Source organism: Sinohyriopsis cumingii, chromosome 18 (assembly GCF_028554795.1).
Source record: "Sinohyriopsis cumingii isolate HCF-2022 chromosome 18, ASM2855479v2, whole genome shotgun sequence".
Taxonomy (NCBI): domain Eukaryota; kingdom Metazoa; phylum Mollusca; class Bivalvia; order Unionida; family Unionidae; genus Sinohyriopsis; species Sinohyriopsis cumingii.
In genome coordinates this window covers 24,031,303-24,053,653 of record NC_142978.1, presented here as the reverse complement: position 1 = coordinate 24,053,653, position 22,351 = coordinate 24,031,303, and the positions used below count along the sequence as shown (strand labels likewise).

Below are 22,351 nucleotides of genomic sequence, written 5' to 3'. Positions count from 1 at the left end.
AGAAGAAATGCTCAAACCACCCGATTCAATAACGTGAAATTACAAGGCACAGATTCCTTGGTGTGTGGACAGTACTGTGTGTATTTTCTGCATCATCGCAGCCTGGGCTATTCCTTAGAACATTTAGTGACTCATTTTGATCCTCGTTCTTCTGCTAGAAACGATGTGAAAGTAGATCGATGGTTTTGTGACCATTATGCTTATCTTTTGTCTCAAGCTAGGAAACGTAGTGTCCATCAATGGCCTAATGATTTCCAACAGTGGAAATCACAATTTCATTCACAACGTTGTCAGCCTTGTTTAAAGTAGATCGTATTTGAAGAAAAAAATGTTTGTGATTTGAAAAAAATTGTTAGATGTTATAGTGTTGGATTAATGTTAAAAAATGTTAGAGTTGTTGTTGTTTAGTGTTAAGTTATTTTTGAATAAAAATGTTGTGTTTTGAAAAAAATGCCTTTGTGGTTTGTTTAGCTATAAGAATATTGGATTGATGCTCTTTCATTTCTTACTATCCCTCTCGTGAACGTTGCGGCTCGAAAACCGTGTGGGGGATGTTTTCCTTCACGTCCGCGCTTTAACTTTAAGAACCGGGTTGTTCCCAGTCTAGCCATCCATTGTCGACTCATCCTCCTAAGAAGATGTGCTCCAAACTAGCTAAGCTCAACGAAGCCTACGTGAATTTGCATAGGGTCAGACACAGTCTGATACCGAAGCCAGAAGAAATAGAGAATGTGAGAATGTTAAAAATCACTGAAGACCTGATAGAAGAGCTCTTCAGAGAAGAAATGAACAAGGAGAAAGAAGAATGGACAGAGAAGTACAGACTTCAGAGACAGCAGCAACAGCAGCAACAACAACAGCAGCAGCAACAACCTGAAGCTGACAGAGGCTTTGTCGATTGTCGTATCGACACCAAAGAATTCTTCTTCTCTTTCCGAAGAAGCAGACCTATTGCCAGAAAGTCTATCCTCAGAGGACATCGCATTCTTAGAAACTAAAAAAGAATGCCATAGCAAAACAAAAAACAGCCCTTTTCAGGGCTACCCAATACTCTAGAAAAGAAATAACTATTAATTTGCCAATGTGTGTAGGTAGAGTAGTGTGAAAATAAACACTAACTCTTTCTTAAAGAATATGAGGGTATGAGTTTGTGTGTTTGTGTAATTGTGTTTGTAAGTGAAAAAATAGATTGATGTGTATAGTAGATTAAAATGATGTTAGTTTTTTGGCTGTTTGAGGTGTATATTTGGGGTTAGATTGGATTGCCTTGCGTATGTGGATAGTCTATTGAAGTGATGGGTAGCATAAAAACGTGAGTGAGTGTTTCTTTTAGGTCCGCGCGTTGTTGTTGTTGTTTCTTGGTCATGATCTAGGTAAGATGAATTTTATGTTTTTAGGGGATGTTTTCCTTCACGTCCGCGCTTTCAGTATAAAATGAAACTCGTTCGGCAGTCCAGCTACCCTTGTTGATTGATCAACACCAAAAATGAACACGAGACTGGAGAAACTGTTGGAACTTCATGTGCATCTGGAATATGCCAGGCGCATATTAAATGAACTGGCCGCTGAAGCCATTGTCGAGGAGGGAAGGATAAGAGAGGAGGAAAGAAGAAACAAAGAAGAGGAGGAGAGAAGATATAAAGAAGAAGAGGAAAGAAGATATAAAGAGAAGGAGAGAAGATACAAAGAAGAGGAGGAGGAAAAGGAGAGAAGAAAAAATTTCAGAATCCCAGAGAGTGAAAATTGGGATTCTGAAGCGACATATCCTGCCTCTGCTCTCTCCCCCCAAAAGGTAAAAAGTAATTGGGGGATAAGATGTGTATGTGGCGCCAGGCCTGGAAGGTGCCACCATTAACCAGGTGCCCATGAAGTTCCAAACAAAAACAGCCCTTTTCAGGGCTACCCAATACTCTAGAAAAGAAATAACGATAGATTTGCCAATGTGTGTAGGTAGAGTAGTGTGTATATAAACACTAACTCTTTTTTAAGATAGTGTGAGGGTATGCGTTTGTGTGTTAGTGTGTTTGTGTTTGTAAGAGCTCAGGTATGTTAGTGTGAATAGTAGATTATGGGTTTCTTAGCGTATGTGAAGAGTAAAGTTAGGGTTTTATTATATGAAATGAGAAAGTAGGGGGATGTTTTCCTTCACGTACGCGCGTTGTTGGGTCATGATCTAGGTAAGATCAATTTTATGTTTTTAGGGGATGTTTTCCTTCACGTTCGCGCTTTGAGTATAAAACTAACAGTGTTGGCCATTGGAACCCATTCTACGGAATAAGCAAACAAGAAGATGCCAGCAGCTTCAGCTTTATACAACGATCTTATGGGAAGTTGGTATTGGATGGTAGATGGATTGAGTGTATTAGAAAGGGTTGAACAGGAATGGAGGTATGCAGTGACAAAAGACTTCGTCTCAAGACAAGTAACCAGCCTCCACTTATCCGTAAATATTGTAAAAGAAATGATAGAGGATGAGGAGAAGAGAATCAGAGGTTTAATTAACCCACCGTATGTCAAAGTGGGTAAGTTAAAAGAAGCGATAGATCATGTGACGAGTGCAAGGTACTTTCTAGAAGACATTGTAGAATGGACAGATTGGTGTTTCGCGAAGTGGGGGTTAGAAAAACTTAAGAAAGCTGAAGAACTAATGAGGAATGTGCTGACCGAAGAGGTCAAGAAGATCAAAGAAAAGTGGTTAAAGGAAAGAAAAGAAGAAGAAAATAGAAAAAAAAGGGATGAATTCGAAAAACTGAACACAAACTGGATGAAAATCCAAGAGAAGTTCCGGGCCATGGGCCACCCGGACTGGTTGCCGGAAACAGAAAAGAAAAAGAAGAAAGGAATGATGGACAAAATAAGAGGATGGTGGAAGAAGTTAAGAAGTTAAAAAAAAGAAAAAACCCAAAGGCCCTTTTCAGGGCCCCCATATTTCTCGAAAAGAGATAGTCTTTGAATTGCCTACCCCTTTTTTTAAAAATTTAAAAAAAAAAAAATCCCATGTTAAATTCCCCTTGTCCGTAGATTGTCCCACGATTTATTCCCATGTTAAATTCCCCTTGTCCGTAGATTGTCCCACGATTTTTCGCCATGTTAAATTTCCATTGTCCGTAGATTGTCCCAAGGGGTTCTGTAATGCTAATTCCCATTGTCCGTAGGGTATCCCTATTCACTACTACCGTGAAAAATTTGTATTGGCTCTCGTTTTGAAGATATTCATATACCTCATTTTCTATGTTTCACTGTGTAAATTTCTCCAGTAGGACTGCAGCAACATCCGGAATAATGATGTAACATTGCATAATACCATCATGCTCACATCATCCACAGTTGATTGCATCATTTTCTGATGCAATGCAATACTAATGCCATGCGGCTGCTGAAGTAAGTTGACGTCAGCAGTGTACTATACATGTGTAGGCCTATTATACTAATGCCAGGCGGCTGCTGAAGCTGACGTAAGCAGTGTACTATATAAAGCCCAATCAGATAGGTTCAGCATTTAAAATATTTTAGACGTTGTGCGAGACAGTTCAAGCTACTGTTACATAAAACTTATTATTTTATCCATTTACGTACAATAAAGAACAGTAATGCCTCGAAAGTGTGTTAATACCGCGGACAATTTTTGCTATATTTGTGGGGAAGTGACATTTGCCAACCAGAAGAAAAGTATCAATTCTCAAGTGAAGAAGGCATATCATCTTTACTTCGGATGCAAGGTTGGTGACCAAGACAAGCCTTGGGCTCCGCATATATGCTGTGCTACATGTACAACACAGCTTTCACAGTGGTTGAATTGCAAAAGGTCATCAATGCCGTTTGCAGTCCCAATGGTGTGGAGAGAGCCAAGCAACCACCTAAATGACTGTTACTTCTGCTTGGTTCCTCCTCTTTCCGGCGGAATAACGAAGCGAAAGAAGTCGAGAATAGTCTACCCAAACATTCCGTCTGCATTGAGACCAGTTCCACATGGTGAGGGACTTCCTATTCCAGAACCTCCAGCAGAATATTCTCTTGATTCATCTGACGAAGACAAAGGTGAGTCGACCTGTTCTTCTCCTGGTCCATCAGCATGCAGTGATCCAGATTTTCACTGTGGTGCATCATCAACCCCACACAGAATAACACAGGAAGAACTAAATGACCTGATTCGTGATTTGGACTTATCAAAGAACAAGGCAGAATTGCTAGGATCAAGACTCCAACAATGGAATCTTCTAGAAGAAGATGTCACAATTACTGCATATCGAAAGCGCCACCAGCAATTGGAACCTTTCTTCAGAAAGGAAAGTAATCTGATATTCTGTTCCGATATTGAGGGCCTCATGAATGCTTTAAAAATCACTCATGACCCACAAGAATGGAGACTATTTGTGGACTCTTCGAAACTGAGTCTCAAAGCTGTGCTTTTGCACAATGGAAACATTCTTCCATCTATTCCAGTAGCGTATGCTGTCCACATGAAAGAGACATACGATAACTTAAGGCAGCTACTGAATTCCATTGAGTATAACAAGTACAGCTGGCACCTCTGTGGTGATTTGAAGGTAGTTGCCCTTTTAATGGGACTGCAGCAAGGATATACAAAATACATGTGTTTCTTATGCGAGTGGGATAGCCGAGCAAGGGAAATGCACTACATGAGGAAGGAATGGACTCACAGGCAGAATGTAGCCATTGGAGAGAAGAATATCCAACACCCAGCTCTGGTTGAGGCTCAGAAAATCTTGCTACCACCCCTTTACATCAAACTAGGTTTGATGAAGAACTTCGTGAAAGCCATTGACCGGACTTTGCCAACATTCCGATACCTGCATGAAAAATTCCCTCGTCTCAGCGAAGCAAAGATTAAAGAGGGAGTTTTGTGGGTCCTCAGATTCGAGAGCTTTTCAGAGATGACCGGTTCAACAACTTGCTGGAAGGTGACGCGAAACAAGCATGGAATGCTTTTCGCCTAGTTTCTACAAACTTCCTCGGAAATGTTAGGGCAGAAAACTATAAGGAACTAGTAGAAGACATGTTGATGAAGTATAAGAAACTTGGCTGCAATATGTCTCTAAAGATTCACTTCCTTCATTCCCATTTGGATTTCTTTCCTAGCAACTGTGGTATTGTTAGTGATGAACACGGCGAACGTTTTCATCAAGATATCGCAACAATGGAACAAAGATACCAGGGAAAATGGTCCACTACAATGCTGGCTGACTACTGCTGGACACTCCTCAGAGATGCTCCCGAACAGCTGTACAAGAGACAGGCGAAGAAATCTAAGATGTAGTCAATGACTTGATTTTTTATAGGTAGGCTATTACAGTTGACCTTTTACTATTGGAATGCATTTCGTTATGTAAACATTAATTTCTTGCAGATTACAAAAAAACTAGAGCCAATTTTGCAATTTGACTGTCATATTCGTGTTCAGCACATAAAAATTGATAAGAATTGACTAATTTTATTTCAGTAACATGACTTTTGTAAAAATTTGTTGTCCAGTGATATCTGCATAAAGTTCGGTATTGATTATTTCAGGAATAACGAAAGTGCTTGAGGTAAATTCTTTGAACACTGTACTTTCGATATCATTTCCTCGAATAGAACGGGGGCAAATATCTTCGTTTTGCAAATAGGTAGATAATGGAATATATCGTACCTCTTCTTATGTTAAATAAAGGACGTGATTCTGTGAATCATTTTCAAGAGAGACAGAGAGAGAGAGAGAATGTGTGTTTGTGTGTGTGTGTGTGAGAGAGAGAGAGAGAGAGTTAGATAAATAGTTGCAGGCATGAATTAAAGTACGTGTCTATACGGAATGTTTATAATTTAGTGTAAGTTTTCTTTTTCGTTAATCACCTGCTCTGTGTGTGTGTATATATATATATATATATATATATATATATATATATATATATATATATATATATATATATGTCTGTGTGTGTGCGTGAATGTATGTATGTGTGTGTGTGTGTGTGTGTGTGTATCAATCTTCTATCTACCTTTTATTGAATAAAAAATAGAGAACAAACAATGTTTAATATACAGCTAATACTCCATGCGCGATAAGTCACTGAGGAATGTCTTTTGAAAAATAAGGAACATGACTTTGGATTGTAAAGGATTGAATATTGCGTATTTTCTGCTTATCATCTTGCATGTGCTTCTGTTCATTCAGATTTATATTTCTGTCAACCACTCGGTATGTATGATCCCAACTATCAAATGCCAAATCGCACAAGAGGCTTTACATTGAACACTATTAGTATCCAGTTTAATTTACACGTTACAACAACCGACTTTGTGCGCATGGCTAAAGCGATTATCTAGAGACATTACGACTGGCTATATAATATGCATTAACAGGCCTGTACATACCATTGATCTGGGACGACCGTTGCTGTCATATTCGATACGGAGCCTCTGGTGTTGAAGAAAAGAAACTTAAGGAAGCAGGTAAGAGTTTACTCGGGTTTTCTTGTTCTGCTTTATATACGGACAGGGTTAACTCAGTGATAAAATAATATAATCGCAAGAAACAGTAAACAAAGTGAAATCCCGCTCATGAAACCGTTTGCAAGAAATGAGAAAAAACAGGATTCTGATAATGCACAGGTGCTCGACGCGAGCTTGATGTTAAAAAATAATAATAATCTAAAGTAAAAAAATCATACAGAGTGACAAAAATACCTTAGATTACCCCGATGACCCGTTCTGACATAGGACCCTCTCTATCATAATATATAAGAGAGAAGGTACGGAACTTCCAAATACTTCGCTCCACCCATGACCCTCGATTTCCTTCTGCTATTTCCGTCTTTAAAGGCACACGACTATATTATATGACTTGTTTTACTTCTGAGATATTTTTCTATCCATCAAGCCATCATTGACTTTTCTGCTTTGTACCAAAATGAAGCTACGGGCTCCGAAACGTGCGATTTTCGCGAAGTTTTCCTTTGTGGACACTTCCGTGCTCCTATGATAATAAGAATAACCTTTTGAGCCAATCATATTTCGGCGTTGACATTAGTGCCGCCTATTTTGAAAATAGAAATGCATGTATACGATGTGTTGTGCAGTGAAGAAGACAGTGTATAATACTTGCATGGAACAGGATTCCTAAAGTTGAATCGAGTTAATGGTAAGTAAAAAACTTACTTTTGCATCTACCGCTGTTCTGTAATTCAAGAAGGGATGCACCATAGAGTTGAAAACATTGTCCATATCGCTCTTGTCACCGGTTTTCAGATGAGCACGGAAGTGTATGCTATGGAAAATCAAATTATGTAAACAACTAATCCAAAGGAAATAGTTTCATCCGAGTGTAGGTTAACTATGAAGATTATTATCTTGGGCTGAATCAAGGACATTGTGTTTACCACATTATATATTCTAATTACAACTAAGGTTTTATTTTGTAAACGTTAGGAACCTTCAGGAAGGTTATTTTCCGTTAGGTAATTTTTAAAATAGAAAATGCTAATTGTTACCTGAGGTGTAATAGAGGCCTATATAATCTGCTTTTCTAAAAATTATTCATTCGTACTTTAAGATCTGAGCAGATCCAATTGTATTATTGTTGTGACTTGTACTTTATTTTGGCTGGAATTTAATTTATTCAAATTATTTATTCCCTGGAAATACAAAGTGCTCATCAAAAATAATATTCTTGGAAATAGAGACTTGAATTTATAGTGCAATTTCAAATAAGGATATAATCTTCGATCGCATTATTGTGAACCAACGAAAGACATTTGGAACATCACCACTACACGGGCCACCAAAGGCACATCAACACATCCAGCTTTGGATTCAATTTGGATTTCCACAAAAGTTTATTCAAAACTTTAATCATTAGGACTTGTATCTGTAAGTCTATGATTACTTGTGATTTATTTCGCAATACCGTAATTTCCTTTGTTTACATTTTCACTTTTGTATTATGTACAAATAAATTATTTGTTGAATTTAGCAAGGCTTGTCGATTCTCATTCTTTTCTCTTACCTAATTTAAGACCATAGAGTCGTAATAGAAAACTGAAAGCTAGTCTGAATTACGAATGTCTTTAAAATAGTTAAGAAAACATTGTTTTTTAAATTTAATTTTACCTTGTTTTGTTATTTTCTAAGTCCCAGGTATTATTTCACATTTTAGGAATCTTCAGTGAAACTAAAATACTTTTAAAATGTCATCTAAAGAGGAGAACTTTAATTGAAATCCTGTCCAGGAATAGGTAAACTTCTTAAAAAAGGGATGAATTGCACCAGCTTAACAGACAATAAGATCTTTCTGCGGAGAATGCTTCTTTAACTATGCAAGAAATAAAAATTATTTTGTCCGATACTGGTGGAAAAGAATGTTTTGGATAAAGGTGCTCTTGATTTTATTAGTGAGTGTACGTCTGTCTCGAATTTAAAAGTTATGGAATTGAAATTAAAATACAAGAATGAAATAGAGTTAAGAAAACTTGAGCTCTAGAAAGAAGAAAGTCATATGCATTTGAAGAAAGAGAGAGAAGAGAAACACATTCAGTTAGAGGAAGAAGAGAGAGAGAGAGAGAGAGAGAGAGAGAGAGAGAGAGAGAGAGAATTGCAGTTGCATAAAGAGATTTGCAGAAAGATGAAAAAAGACATAGAACGAGAAGACAGGCTAATGCAAATAAAGATGCAAAGAGAAAAAAAAGAAAGAGAAATGCAGATGGAGAGAGAAAGATTTACGGAAGAAAGGGAATTTCAAATTAGATTAAGTGATTAGTGTTGGAAGTGAAATGACATCCCCGCTTACATAAAAATTCAGCTTATGATGTTGCTAAACTATTAGGTCAGTAGATAAAGAATTTTCTCAGTTTGAAAAAAGTTACTGAAAATTTGAGATGGCCAAGAGAGCATTGCACTCTGTTAATACAAATTTCAATTTTTGTACAAGCTTATGACATCTACACTTGCCTGACAGTACAGCAAAACAGGGTTGATTATGATCTGGTTGAGGAATGTATCTTGAAGAGTTATGAGTTGGTACCTGAGGCTTATCGATAAAAGTTTAGGAAACATAAAAAAGAAACTGGACAAAGCCATGTCGATTTTTCAAGAACAAATAGCAGTTATTTGATAGTTGGTGCATATTATCTTTTGTCAGTAGATCTTCCATTCAGCAGATTTCTGATAAAAAAAAAATATATCAATTTAACACGAGCACAACCAAAGCCCAAACTGGCACAACCTTCAGGAATCAAGTTTTTGATAAGATTGATTAGAAATCATTAAATCTTTCTGCGTGCACATATTGCAAGATGAAAGGGCACTTTATTTTTGATTCCTACAAATCGACAAATAAGCAACAAAATCAAAACAAACATATTCTAAAATGCTCTTATTTTTGAGGGGGCAACAAATTTCAGTCTGATTTTATATGGAGAACTATGAACCATTCATGTTGTAAGGGTTTAAAATACTCATGAGTGATTCTGCTAATCCTATACCTATTAACATTTTAAGGAACACACGAGCTTCTCAGACTCTCTATTATCAGATACTCTGCCTTTTTGTGAGACGTCTTCTTTTAATGAAATTGTTCTCGTTCAGGGAGTAGAGAGTGGCTCTGTTAATATTCCTCCCCAATGTAGAAATTTGGCATCAGACGTAGTCTCAGGACCGGTGACAGCGAGAACAGTGTAGTCTTTACCATTCGGGGGTATTCATTTATTACTAATCAGTGACTTAGCTGGAAATAAGGTTATGGTTAATCCATTTGTAACTGGCAAACCTTGGTTGGATCAGAAAGTCGATCCTTTTGAAGAGAAATCCCTGATTAATACCCAACTTGTGTAATTACTAAAGCTTTGGCAAAGACAGCTCTTGAAAATGATGTTGATCAGGAAATTATTATCTTATCTGACTTATATATTGGTCATGTTTTTGATGCTCCACGTTTGGATGCATCAAAAGGTATTGCTCACAGTGATCCTCTTGTAACTATTCATTCTCTTTATTCGAATCAGGGTGTCAAACAACAATCCTTTGTCGAAGAATGGGAACAAAATTCGTAGATCTACAGTTTGTTTCAGAGGGCTATTAGCGAAACTGAAGCAACATACGAACCGGTTTGTTATTTTACTAAAATGGGGTCCTGGTGAGAAATTGGAGACCACCTAAGATACCTGTTGGTGACGAGTGATCGGTGACCTATCAAATTGTAGCTCCAAAGTCGTATATACAGGAAATTAATAGTCCATGATACTCCTTTGACTGGTCATTTAAGGATCAATAAGACTTATCACAAGATATTGAATCACTTTTTGTCCAAAAATTGAAAGTGATATTTGCAAATACTGTTGATCGTTTCACACTTGTCATATAGCAGGTACACCCTATCAGAAGATGCATACGGCTCATCTGCAACCTATTCCCGCATTTGATGAACAGTTTAGAAGAATAATTAAACACACGTTTCTGCACACCCACACTTCCACTCCGAAACCCGTTTTGCATGTTTACCCTGATTTTGATCATATTCAAAGGCTGACCATAGCACTATCAGCGAATTTCCATTTATTACTCAAACCCACAGAATATTTGCTTTTTCTTCCTGTCAAGCAAATGTCATTTGCTGCCAAAGTCACCTGAGTAAAATGACAGCGCCATTTGGCAAGCAACATGCAAATTATCATGTTTTCATCTTTTTTTTAACACGTGTGTAAATAGAATAGCCGTTCTCTCGGTGAGGGAAAGGGAAGATGTGTTTTATAGGTGTCATGACAGTCTGGGTTTGACGTTGTAAAGCTGTAGTAAAAATGGATTTAATTTTTTCGTTTCACTGTTTTGACAGTGTTTCCTTTGTCCAGTACCTGGCATTTATTTAAAAATGATACAAGTCGAAAGTAGAAAAAAGGATAATGTGAATGAAGGCATAAATCAAGTTGAGCGGGAATCTTCGGTTACAGAACACAAGTAATACATATTTTGTTCTTTTTTTGCATGTTCTTCATGATTGCAACAAGAAAAACAAAGAACAACCAAATAGTGGACATCAAACTTCTTTTTCACGAAGCGATACATTTTTGTGTTGTCGCTTTTATGACTTATTAAAATTGGCAGGTGTTCAATTCTCTGAAGTTAGGACCTTACTGACGCGAGATATTTCGATAATAACGTGGGTCACAAGCCTTTTTCAACAGAAAGAATAGGTCTAGAATTTCAAATGACCGTACCATTTTTCAATATGTATGCCTACCCATATCACTTTCTAAGTTTAAATGTAAAGTATGATTTTCTGGAACATATTGTAAAAGTTTCACTGATAGCTCTAACTTTGAGTTAAGAAAATTAGTAAGCACATTTTTATATAGCAAGGAAGATCAAGGGGCAGAACACTGGAATATCTCTCTTTCGAGTTTTTAAGCATATGCAAAAATGGTTTCAGGAACTAAATATAAGTGGGGTTTTACGGATTATTCAGAGAACATGTGACACAGCTTTTAACAGATTAGATAATATCCTAACAGAGACCACTGCCGACTGCCCGCAGATTCCTTAAAGTAATTACCTACGTATACAGCCCTTTTATCATTATATAAAGTATGCCATTACTCTTTTACTTCGATGCACATGACAACACAACTCGGCTGCTTCTCAGTGCAATGCATCCTATATGTTCTGGAAATTACACCGGATGTGAGCATCGTAGGCTGTTTTCAGTTGATGATATAGTCAGTAGACATCTGTGTGAGAATAGTTGGTTATTTTATATTTTGAGAAAGAGAGTGCCTACCTGTTTCCCCGATCAAACCCTAAATGACAACATCGACTGTAGGAAAACTAAACCTAAGCAGTCTGAAAATATGGGACTGAGCGCACTGAATTTCAATAAAAAAAGAGAAGATAAGGTGCAAACAAAGCTTCTCGAAACACAAACTTTGAGACTTTTAATATCCCCATCACATAATATGGATCAGCGCAGTAAGCGGATACATTCATATATCCATTAAACACATGCCCTCGGTAGGGGACATACAGTGCGTAGTATCTTGAACACCACCAAGACACGAGGAGACAAACAAACGAGAAAGTTTGCAAACTTGACCCCTACCAGTCAGTCCTTTGTCCTTATGCCTGAGGATGGAAGCGCAAAAATTGTCAATTTCGAGTCACTGACTTGAATATCGTTTCTTCGAATACATTTGAAGAGATTGACAATACATAGTCATAGCAAACGAATGATACGCCCATATATCAGGATATTTATTGCTAAATATAATCAAACGATGTTTTTGGAGAATAACTCATTCATTAACTTTTTCTATGTTTGGTAAAAATGGCCTTATTTAAGTGTCCATATTTTAAGGCACATCTGTATCAATTTCAAAGCCCTGAAAGGACTTCTTACCAGAATGGTTTCTTCAAACTTTGGCCTAATTGTGTCGAAAAGTTTTTCGAGAAGTTTTTGAACATACTTTTTAGTAATAGCGGTCATATTGGATGACAGATGGGTATCATTTTATGAAAGCTATTACGGCACGATGCTCTCTTGTAAATTTGATCAACACTGGTCTGACAGTGTCTGAGAAGACTTTTCAAGTAGCAGAGGCTGACCATTACCAGTTGAACAGAAAAAAGAATAACACAAACAGCCGCTAGTAAAAGGTAAAGAAGCAAGTTTTTATTGCAAATTTTCATGCTTTTCAAGTGACTTGCAACGTGTTGCTTTATTTGAAGTAGTGCTACTTTAGATTCCTCTAGTATACTCCTATCTCCCTCCATGACACAACAAAGCTATGCATCATCGGCCTTCGGATGCGTTATTTTTTGGTCATAGGCTAAGCTGTTTTAAAATATGAGTTCATATATTGTGTCTTACTGCTATGACAATTTTATAATTTGGTATGTGAACTTTATGTCAGGGATATGGAAACAGGCCCTACATTCAGACTTATATTGCTTCTATTATCAGCCTCCTTCATCCCATCCAACCTAAACCCATCCATCCGGGATCGGAATGTGAATTAGCACGATGCGCAGTGCTGTATGCACGTGAATACGATCAATAGATACAGAACCGATGGTGGTTTAGTGATTAGAGTGCCGTACAACACCGAAACATACCAATTATATAATGGGCAGTAAAGATTGCAGCCCTATAATTATTTCAAAGAAAACAAAATGTAATCATAGTCAAATATATCTTTAGTACTTCGGAAAAAGTTGATGAAAGTCAAGGAGTGGGCTTATCGTTTGATGAAAATGGTACATTATGCTATACCCAGTGAAGAAACTGTTAACATACAGCAAATATAAACTATATCCAGGTCTGCCCTCAGCAAAGCTTGCACGCTACAGTATTTAGCTACGTCGCCATAGTAGGGAAAGTGATCAGAGGTGTGGATTTGTTAGAATTGTATAGTGGGAAATTATAATAGGAAATTATTTATGCTATATGCATGTGTAAAGTGTATAGGTAGGTACACGTATGATATCAATACATATGGCGATATAATCAATATGGTTTGTTTACGTCTTCTTAATTTAAAGTTGTGATCTAACACATGGCCAAGAAACCACAATATGTATGTGCAGAGGCTAGCCAGTCAGGTAGAAAATAAACACTTTTACCATAAATTTAATAGTGCGGAGAATTCGAGTTCGATTTATGTTTGTAGAATATGCATACTCCCACTATAGACGAAACAAACTCTAAAATATTAATTCAAAATAGAAAACTGAGTAATTGTTATAATATCTAGTTACGTACCTACAAATGTGTGCAACTATCATTTCCAAATTATATATGTATACCTAACGTAGGTGTTGCTAGATAGTGCCAGCATGCTTTTTTCAAAGAACTTCAAGTCCAGAAAGTATTAAAAAGCGTACAATGACGGTAACATGATACAACCGTCCGCGTTTAATTGTAGGCATTTGCAGCGTATGGAGATCATTGTCACAGGGTCTCAGCGAACTAGATGTTTGATCAAGGTGTGGTGTTTTAAACTAGACGTAATGCGCAGAAGCATTACTTCCTTATTAGACCTACCATTGACCACTGACCTTTATATCACAGAACCGATATGTTTTATCTGCAAACAATGCACACATGCTGGTTACAAAACATACTCGAGAACACAAATGATTCTGAAAAGAGATCTTTGTCTAAGCCATAGTGACCTATACCTTTGAATTTTGTGCTTCAGTTTCAGTAAGCCTCTTCCATACATTAAGTTCAACATGTCCACAATTTTGGTCAAGGTACATAGTTTAATTTAAAGTTGTTACGCGTCAGTCATGTTTGTTCTTTCAGTCACAGTAAACTTGTGCATTGACACTTCTTTTCCAACCCAACATGTACTTCAGCCGCAATGTCTGGTGCATTGACACTTCGTTTTCCATCCCAACATGTACTGCAGCCACAAAATGTGGTGAAAATGCACGGTGATACTTCGTTTTACATCCCAACATGTACTTCAGCCACAAAGTGTGGTGAACGTGCACGGTCGGTAACTGCAGTGTTTGTGGAGAAACAGTTTGTTGGCCACAATGACCATGACAATTGACCATTTCGCCTCCAAATCGGCATAGTTTCCTCTTCACGCCCATGCCATTCAGGATGGCCATATATAGCCCAAAGGAAGATTTTCTTCTTACACTGGAATGTGGAAAATTGTATTTTGTTTTAACTGCAGCGGTAGTTAATCTGAGAGTACATGTACTTCCTCAGAATCGCTAGTTTCGTAGCCTGGCTAACTTAATTATCATCAGTAGGAATGTGAAAATAACCAAGAAAAGAGCATCTGTACCAGCTGTGGTACAAATTGTATTCATATGTTTAGCTCCATTTGGAAGCAAATTTAACAATATCTATTGTAATTATAACAAAATTGACATATGAACTAAAAATGATAATAAAATCCAAGCCTGACAGCTACCACTTGACAATATAATAACATTGTCTCAACTCAACAACACCACACACACACACACACACACACACACAAACACACACACACACACACATATATATATATATATATATATATATATATATATATATATATATATATATATATATATATATATATATATATATATATATAATTTTTCAGCATGGAAAGAACGAAGATCTGTTTCCTCGTCATCTTGTTGACATTTGCACAGCCGGCCCATGGTAGGTTATTTACTAGTCACCATATAACTTAATGAACATTAATAAGTTCTTAAGAGTTTCGTTTTAGCTCACCAGATATACGTAGATGATAGCTGTATTACTACGCCGGGCGGAAGAGTCCACACGGATATAAACATATATGTATATTTACATTCTCAGGACATTCAACCAATCATTCTTCCTAGATCCAAGGGAGCAGCTTGGAGCGGGTTTCATAGCGCCTATCCTATGAAAGATTTAACTTTGTACATGTATGAGAACCAGTTCTATATTTTTAGTTACATTTTGCATATTGCGCCTCTGCTTTACACACTATATGCATGCTCTTATATCTATAATCATACAACTTTCGGAGGGCATGCATCTTGCAGAGTACTACGCCCTAATCACGAAAGAATGTCACGGTAATCCATGTATCAATCATTAATGACTTTGGTTAAAGTTTGTTTTAAGTCAAGCGGTCAAACGATATTGATGCTGAAATCATCACACTAGATAATACTCTGCATCTATATTAGTACAGCTGTATGGCATTAGAACAAATGTCACTTTGACCTAGATGTGACTGACTTAAGTTGCGATATTGCGTTTAATTGATGGCCAAGTAAGTTGTTTGCACCCATTATGCGTGTTTTCATGAAAGGCATGCATCTTGGTGAGCAAGTCCACCCTCATCATCAAAGTAACTTACTGACTACCAAATTTCATGTTTCGCTGACCTGGGTAAATATTGTTTTATGTTGTAATTGTTGTAGGGTTTAACGCTATTTTTCAGCACACGATAGGCTATACATGGCGGCCAGTATTAATGGTGGAGGAAGAACCCGGGAAAAACCCGGAAAGAACCACCGAACCACGAGAAGCATACTGGCAATATTGTTTTAAGTTTATTTCGCAAGCTCTACTCATGGTAGATTCATCATAACAGATGATTATATTTGCCTGTATTAGTACCAAACCTTTACAGCAAAAGAAGATCATAGAGACCTACATTTCACTTATTACTGGTTTAGGTTTTTTTTTGCGCTTAGCTCACAGCCAAATAAACTTTATGCATGCGGTATTCAAAACTCCTGTACATTTAACCATGAAACGTTGTACGAAAAGGCATCTTAGGTAGGTCAACATTCTGATCAGAAACATATATCATTGTGTCCATAGTTCATGCTTCACTGACTTGGGTTCGGTCCTAAACACTGTTCGTACTGGAATCATTTAAATAGATGAATGTTTACATCTACAATTTAAGACACCAGTAGAACAAAATAGTGCCAGCGCTGTTTCAGCGTATATAAATCCTGTTTTATCTGTAAGAAGGAAACTCGGGGAAGATAGGCATCTTGATGAGTACTACACCGAAATAACAAAAGTATGTCACTGTAACTCATGTCTCATGCCTCCGGACTTGGGTGCAAGTTTGACCTCTAACTGTTCATGCTTGAATCAATCAACGAGATGATCGTGTAAACTCTATTAGTATTACATCTGTGCAGGAATGGTCACTGTGCTCAATATTTCACATTTTATTGACCTTGGTAACGTGTATGAATTTAGCTAGCGTCCATGTTAGTTGTTTGGGATACTAAAAGCATGTTATCGTTCGGAAAAACACTGAACATGGTGAGATGATGGTTCTTTTTAAGATCTATGCCCTTATTGCAGAAAGATGGGCTCTGTGACCTACATTTCACGTGTAAGCCACTGTTGAAATGTTTTATTTAAGTTCATTTCATTGGCTGATATTTATGTTCGAATCACGAAACTTGATAACTTGATGCACTTTTATTTTAAAAGTGTCCATTAAATGCCTATACATATTATTTTGTTATAGAATACCATCAACAAATTATCTGTGTATTGTACATATGAATCAGTCTAAAAGACAGTGTGGACTGCATGTTGCATGCTTTGCAAGTGACGTCTCACCTGATTTATAGATCATCAATAATATTACTGGCATATAAACTGAGTTTATATTACAGGCTGTAAGTCCTATGTGTCCCAAGGGCTGTAAATTTCACCCAGCAAAATCTGGACTGTATGACAGTGATAATAGCTTGAAAGCAGATTTGAAGATTTTGAAAAAGGAGTAATTTATGATTTATGTACATTCAGTAGAATATCTCTAACCTGATATCATAAAAAGAATTTTCATTTATAGTTGTAGGTAATATCTTAACAGTCTCTGTGTGTGTGTATATATATATATATATATATATATATATATATATATATATATATATATATATATATATATATCATATGCCGAATAACAATCCTTTTAAGTGCACTGGATCCAGCAAGGGATCACGTGTGTCAGGGATTGATTAAGATAACTGCAACAAACTGACAACGAACAGTGCGAAACTAGTATCTAACTAGCCTGAGTGCTTTCGACTCTTTAATGAGTCTTTTTCAAAGGCAAATACAAAACATAGACAAGACAAACAAATAAAACAGAAAAACGGTTATGCTTGCAAAACTTTACATAGCTGTTTCTACAGGAATTCAACCTTTTAACTTATTATGTTTCAACTAGTTTATTTCAGCTTGTTGCTGATACTGGAAAATATTTGTATTGACCTAGAAATGTATGCGCCATAACAACAGCTGTTATTTTATGTAAATTTATGTAAGCGCAAATTATATCCCGGATATTTCATTGTTATAGTAGTCATAGGCTATAAAGCAAATTTAGAGAATTATTTAAAAAGAAAATGTGTCGGCTGCAAAAGATAATTTTATTTGTTCATGGTTGTCTTTTTATAGTCTTCTTGGTTAAAACCGCTTGGTTTCAATGTTTTAAGGCGGCGTATCCTGTAAGATTCCTTTTATTTCCTGGTTTGCAAATATGTCAAAGGAAAAAACAGCAGCAATAACAAAAGAAATATAGTTTTTAAGGAGGCCTACATTTCGCTGTCGATATCACTTTTGATCTGTATTTATTTTATGAATGATAATTGATGTTTACAATGGAGACTACAAAAGCAAAGCCGTGGTAAGGTTGTATTCACTCTCTTTAACACATCAGTTAACCTGTCCTGGTGTTATATACATTTTAAATTCAGGGACATAGTATTTGCAACTTTTAAAACTTTACATACTTGTCCTACATACGAAACGTTTTGATTCTTTAATGTTTACATAAGCAATCAAGATCAGGCAATATGATGGAAGTGCAATTTGTTTAAAATAAATAAATAAATAAATAATTTTGGTCTAATTTACAGCATGGCTCTACACTATAGCCTGCGGTGTAGCTGCAGCAGTTGTTGCTCCATATGCCATACCAGTAGGTTTGGCTACCATAGGTTTTACATCGGTTGGTATACTTAAGGGTTCCATAGCGGCCAGCATGATGGCAAACATTGGAGGACCCGCTGTGGGCTTATTACAGGCAGCAGGGGCAGCTGGTATAGGTGCCGGGGGCACCGTAGCAGCCGCTGGAGTAGGAGCTGCGGCTGGAGCTATGTATGAGAAGTCGAAGAAAGAGAAAGATCAGAAATAAGAGGAAGTTATAAAAATGAACCGTACGGGACGTGATGTCACCAAATAAGAAAGCTTTATTTATGTGCCGATTCTTGTGATGATTTTAATAAATCATTTTTATATATGAAATAAAAGTATTAATCCTCACCTGGTTTGGAATCATTTAAGTTATGGTGTCGTGAAAGTCAAAAAGGCACACTTGTGTATCTGAGAACATATAAAATGCAAGTGTTTATGCAGATTTATTTCGACAGGAAGAACTAGTTCTGTTTTAGAATTCTAATCATTTTATTCGCCTTTAAATGAAAAACAGACCACTTGTATTTGCAAATTTCGACCTTAAAAGCAATTCCTAATTTGTAATTGCAATCGTGATATTATATAATTGTCTGTACTTGTTTCTAAAACAATGGAATCCACTCCATTATGGAATCAGTGTGTTATATTATGAAATATTTGTTTCGTTTTGGGATGTAGTACATACTACTGAACAGAAAAGGTTGGAAGGTTATATGATGCTGGTACAAGTAGAGCAAGACTCCCTTTTTAGCATGAACGCACTATGGATTATGATATTGGCTGATGTATTGACATGAATCAAACCAACACCATTCTGATAAATTGACAGCGATTCGATCTGGACCTTTACATATTATATTGGAAAGGAGCGGCCTTAGCAACCTTTGTCGCTATGGTTATGGGCCATCATGGTTGCACATGTCGTCCCAGTTTGGATGCTAACGACTACAACGTGTCGTCCAGGTCCATTGCGTCTAATCCTGTTCATAGCAGCCCGATTCAAACGGTCATGTCAGTCCCGATTCAGGCATATATGGTCTCCCTCTTATAGCCAGGCTTATCTTTCAGCCCTAGTACTGATATTTATCGCTAAACTCTTTGCCAGGATCGGGTGACGATGAGTGGCCTTGATGGCCTGGTTTGGGCAGTCATGGCCACCTTAATCGTTCTGGTTCGATCAGTCACAGCCACCAAAAACGCCCATGTTCTGGCAGTCATGTTAGACATTATCGTCCCTGTCTGGGCAGGCAAAAGTCTTTTAGTTCCTACGTGTGCGATTATTCATACTTTCTTGTTCAGTCATATTTGAACCTTCTGTTTCGATAACCACAAAACATTATATAGGGAAAACAATGTATTAATTCAACTTAGCAAGGTCATGTGGTGATGTATTTCATAAGTATTCTATCCTAATTGTTTACAACTGCATTGCTATCATTGTATTGAAACTTTAACAAAACTGGAACTAAAAATCGTCTTAAAATGTATACACCAATAAATGGAATAACGAACATATATTTTACTTCCTGAATAGGCATAAGAACACTGATAGTTCTTAAGAGATCATAGGAAAAAAAAATACGACACCACAATCAATATTGGAATTTATTCACAATGCATGAGTTAAAAATTTTAAATAAACTTTAAAAAAAACCACAACTTTAAATCAGAAATCAAATTGACAATTTTAGAACTGTTATCAATTTACCGTTTTCGTTGAGTGCTAAGATTATAAAACTGAGGATGGTGATGCCTTTGATGATTTATATATTCATCATTTGCCATGTTCTATTCAAATCAACAAAAATGCTTTTCACTTTTAAAATAATACATGTATAAAAGCCGGTGATAATAGGTCTAACAGTTCAAATATACAATTAAGGGAAGGAAAGACCACAATATAAATTCGAATCACTTAAAATAACAAACTTTGGCGATGATTAACATTCATTAGTTGTACTTCTGCCTCACCTTCAATACAGGAAATATCCAGTCATATTGGCACTCCCTATATATGCCTGTTCAATTTCTAGCCTAGTAGCATCCGTCAAGGACACTATCTAGGCCTATCGTTATCTCGAATGCAAAGATCTGAGAATATCGGATTGGCACGATGTGTCTACTATGTGAATATCGGTATATGCAAAGATAAAGGAGCGGTCGCTTGCAGATTGTGAGCATCAGATAATGTTCTACTGCAGTTGCTTAGCCTAGCTGCCTTGAACAGCCATTAAGCAGGTTTGATATTGGTTTTGGTTTTGTTTGATATACTTGTGCAAACCTGTTACAGACCGTAACCTCACAAGACCTTTAACTAGTGATTTACTGATAAATACACGCTTTGTAGCACCTTTCCACACGACATTGTTTTGTCTCCCACCCTTCCTACACAAATGCGATATTGTTGAAATGAGTATATCATTCGCCAAAACATGTTAGTGTAAATGTCAGCAAAATTCTCAATGAGATTCCGCAAGTTTGCAAATGCCCGTATCTACCAAATGGTAATATTTATGCGGTTATGTATAGCTTCCTTACTTGTATTTGTTTTTATCTATATTTATTATTTATTACTCACCCACCGCCAACACCAGTAAAAACCTATTCCAGTCAAAAACGATAAAAAAACGCATTTTAACCATGTTCTTAGCCCATATAGACTTACTAATTAGGGAGGAAGGGCACGTTTGTAAAGATGCAATTTTATTTTAGAGATAATACGTCTTTAGTTTTAAAGAGATAAAACTTGATGTATCAATGATATGAATAGTTCTGCTGGACAATACACTAGTCAAAGGCCTCATGATCTGAAATTACAAGGTGTTCCTAAAGAATGATATTGGCACATTGCAGGAAGGTCGCGTGTTTGTTTTCACACTGAATCAGGGTTAAAGACGCTACTTAAGCCATTCTTATGAATATGTAAGACAATGAGCAACGAAAAACAAAATACACTTGTTCTTTTATTTTCATAATTAAAGATAAGTATTTTGGGGGTTTTGGTATACGTTTCTAAACATATATTAATGAATATTGTTTATACGTATAACACATTAAAGTGGCAAGCAGTCCATCGTGGTGTTCTGATTACTAATAAAAAGACTCGCTCTAATTGATCGTTCAAATGCTTCTTTGCATGATCGTCTAGAAGATTCAATCTGCTTTTCGTTGTGCACAAAGCATAAAGACGAGGACTTAGAGGGAGGGGAGAAGTAACAAGTCCTTGTAAACTGACATGTCTAAGGAACACATGATAGTTATACCATGTAGATGTAACTGGAGTATAAAGTAAATCCTCCCGAATAAGCCAGTAGTAGTCTACCGGAGAACAAAAAGCCTCAAAGACATCCTAGTCAGGGCGTAGCTAACGCCAATCACTAGCCAAGATCACCCAAGTAAATCTTGACCGTGTGGTGATAATAGATGCAAAGCCTGTCAACATACTATAGGGACTTGCATATTTTCTAGCACAGTGACCAACCAAAACTAAGCATACAATGTCCAAACAAAGCGAGCAAAACAGATAATGTATTTTATCACGTGTAAGATCTGAATCCTTCAGTATGTCGGAGAAACTGAAAAGTTACACAAAAGGATACATTTTCACAGATCTGACTGGATGACGAAGAAGCTGTATAGAAGCCCAGTTGCAGAACACTTCTCTTCCCGTTGCCACATGTTTAGTGATGCAACACTTACGGCAATTTCTCTCAACCCCAACTTGCGTTCCGAAACCAGGAAATGAAAATAATCTTACTAGATACGCAGCCATAATACATTTAAAACAAGCGGTATAACCAAGAAGACTACATAAAGAGAGCCAAACACAAATACAATCATTCGTTTGGGCTGCCTACACATTTTCTTTTCAATAATTTTCTGAGTTTGCTTATTAGTTACCAAATAAGCTAT

General features: G+C 36.8%; 1 protein-coding gene across 1 annotated transcript; it reads left to right on the top strand.

The window, feature by feature from the left end:
* The first annotated feature begins 6,328 nt into the window (after nucleotides 1-6,328).
* LOC149776228 (uncharacterized) lies at nucleotides 6,329-18,787 on the top strand. The gene is made up of 3 exons (XM_089942628.1): nucleotides 6,329-6,450; nucleotides 15,090-15,151; nucleotides 18,382-18,787. The coding sequence occupies exons 2-3, from the start codon at nucleotides 15,091-15,093 to the stop codon at nucleotides 18,657-18,659; spliced, it is 339 nt and encodes a 112-aa protein (XP_089798754.1). The 5' UTR covers nucleotides 6,329-6,450; nucleotide 15,090; the 3' UTR covers nucleotides 18,660-18,787.
* The last annotated feature ends 3,564 nt before the right edge of the window (nucleotides 18,788-22,351 follow it).

Excerpts from the sequence above, each read along its gene's own strand:
- LOC149776228 (XM_089942628.1), top strand. The coding sequence starts at position 15,091 with ATGGAAAGAACGAAGATCTGTTTCCTCGTCATCTTGTTGACATTTGCA. Across the intron at positions 15,152-18,381 it reads ATTTGCACAGCCGGCCCATG|CATGGCTCTACACTATAGCC; the intron begins GTAGGTTATTTA and ends TCTAATTTACAG.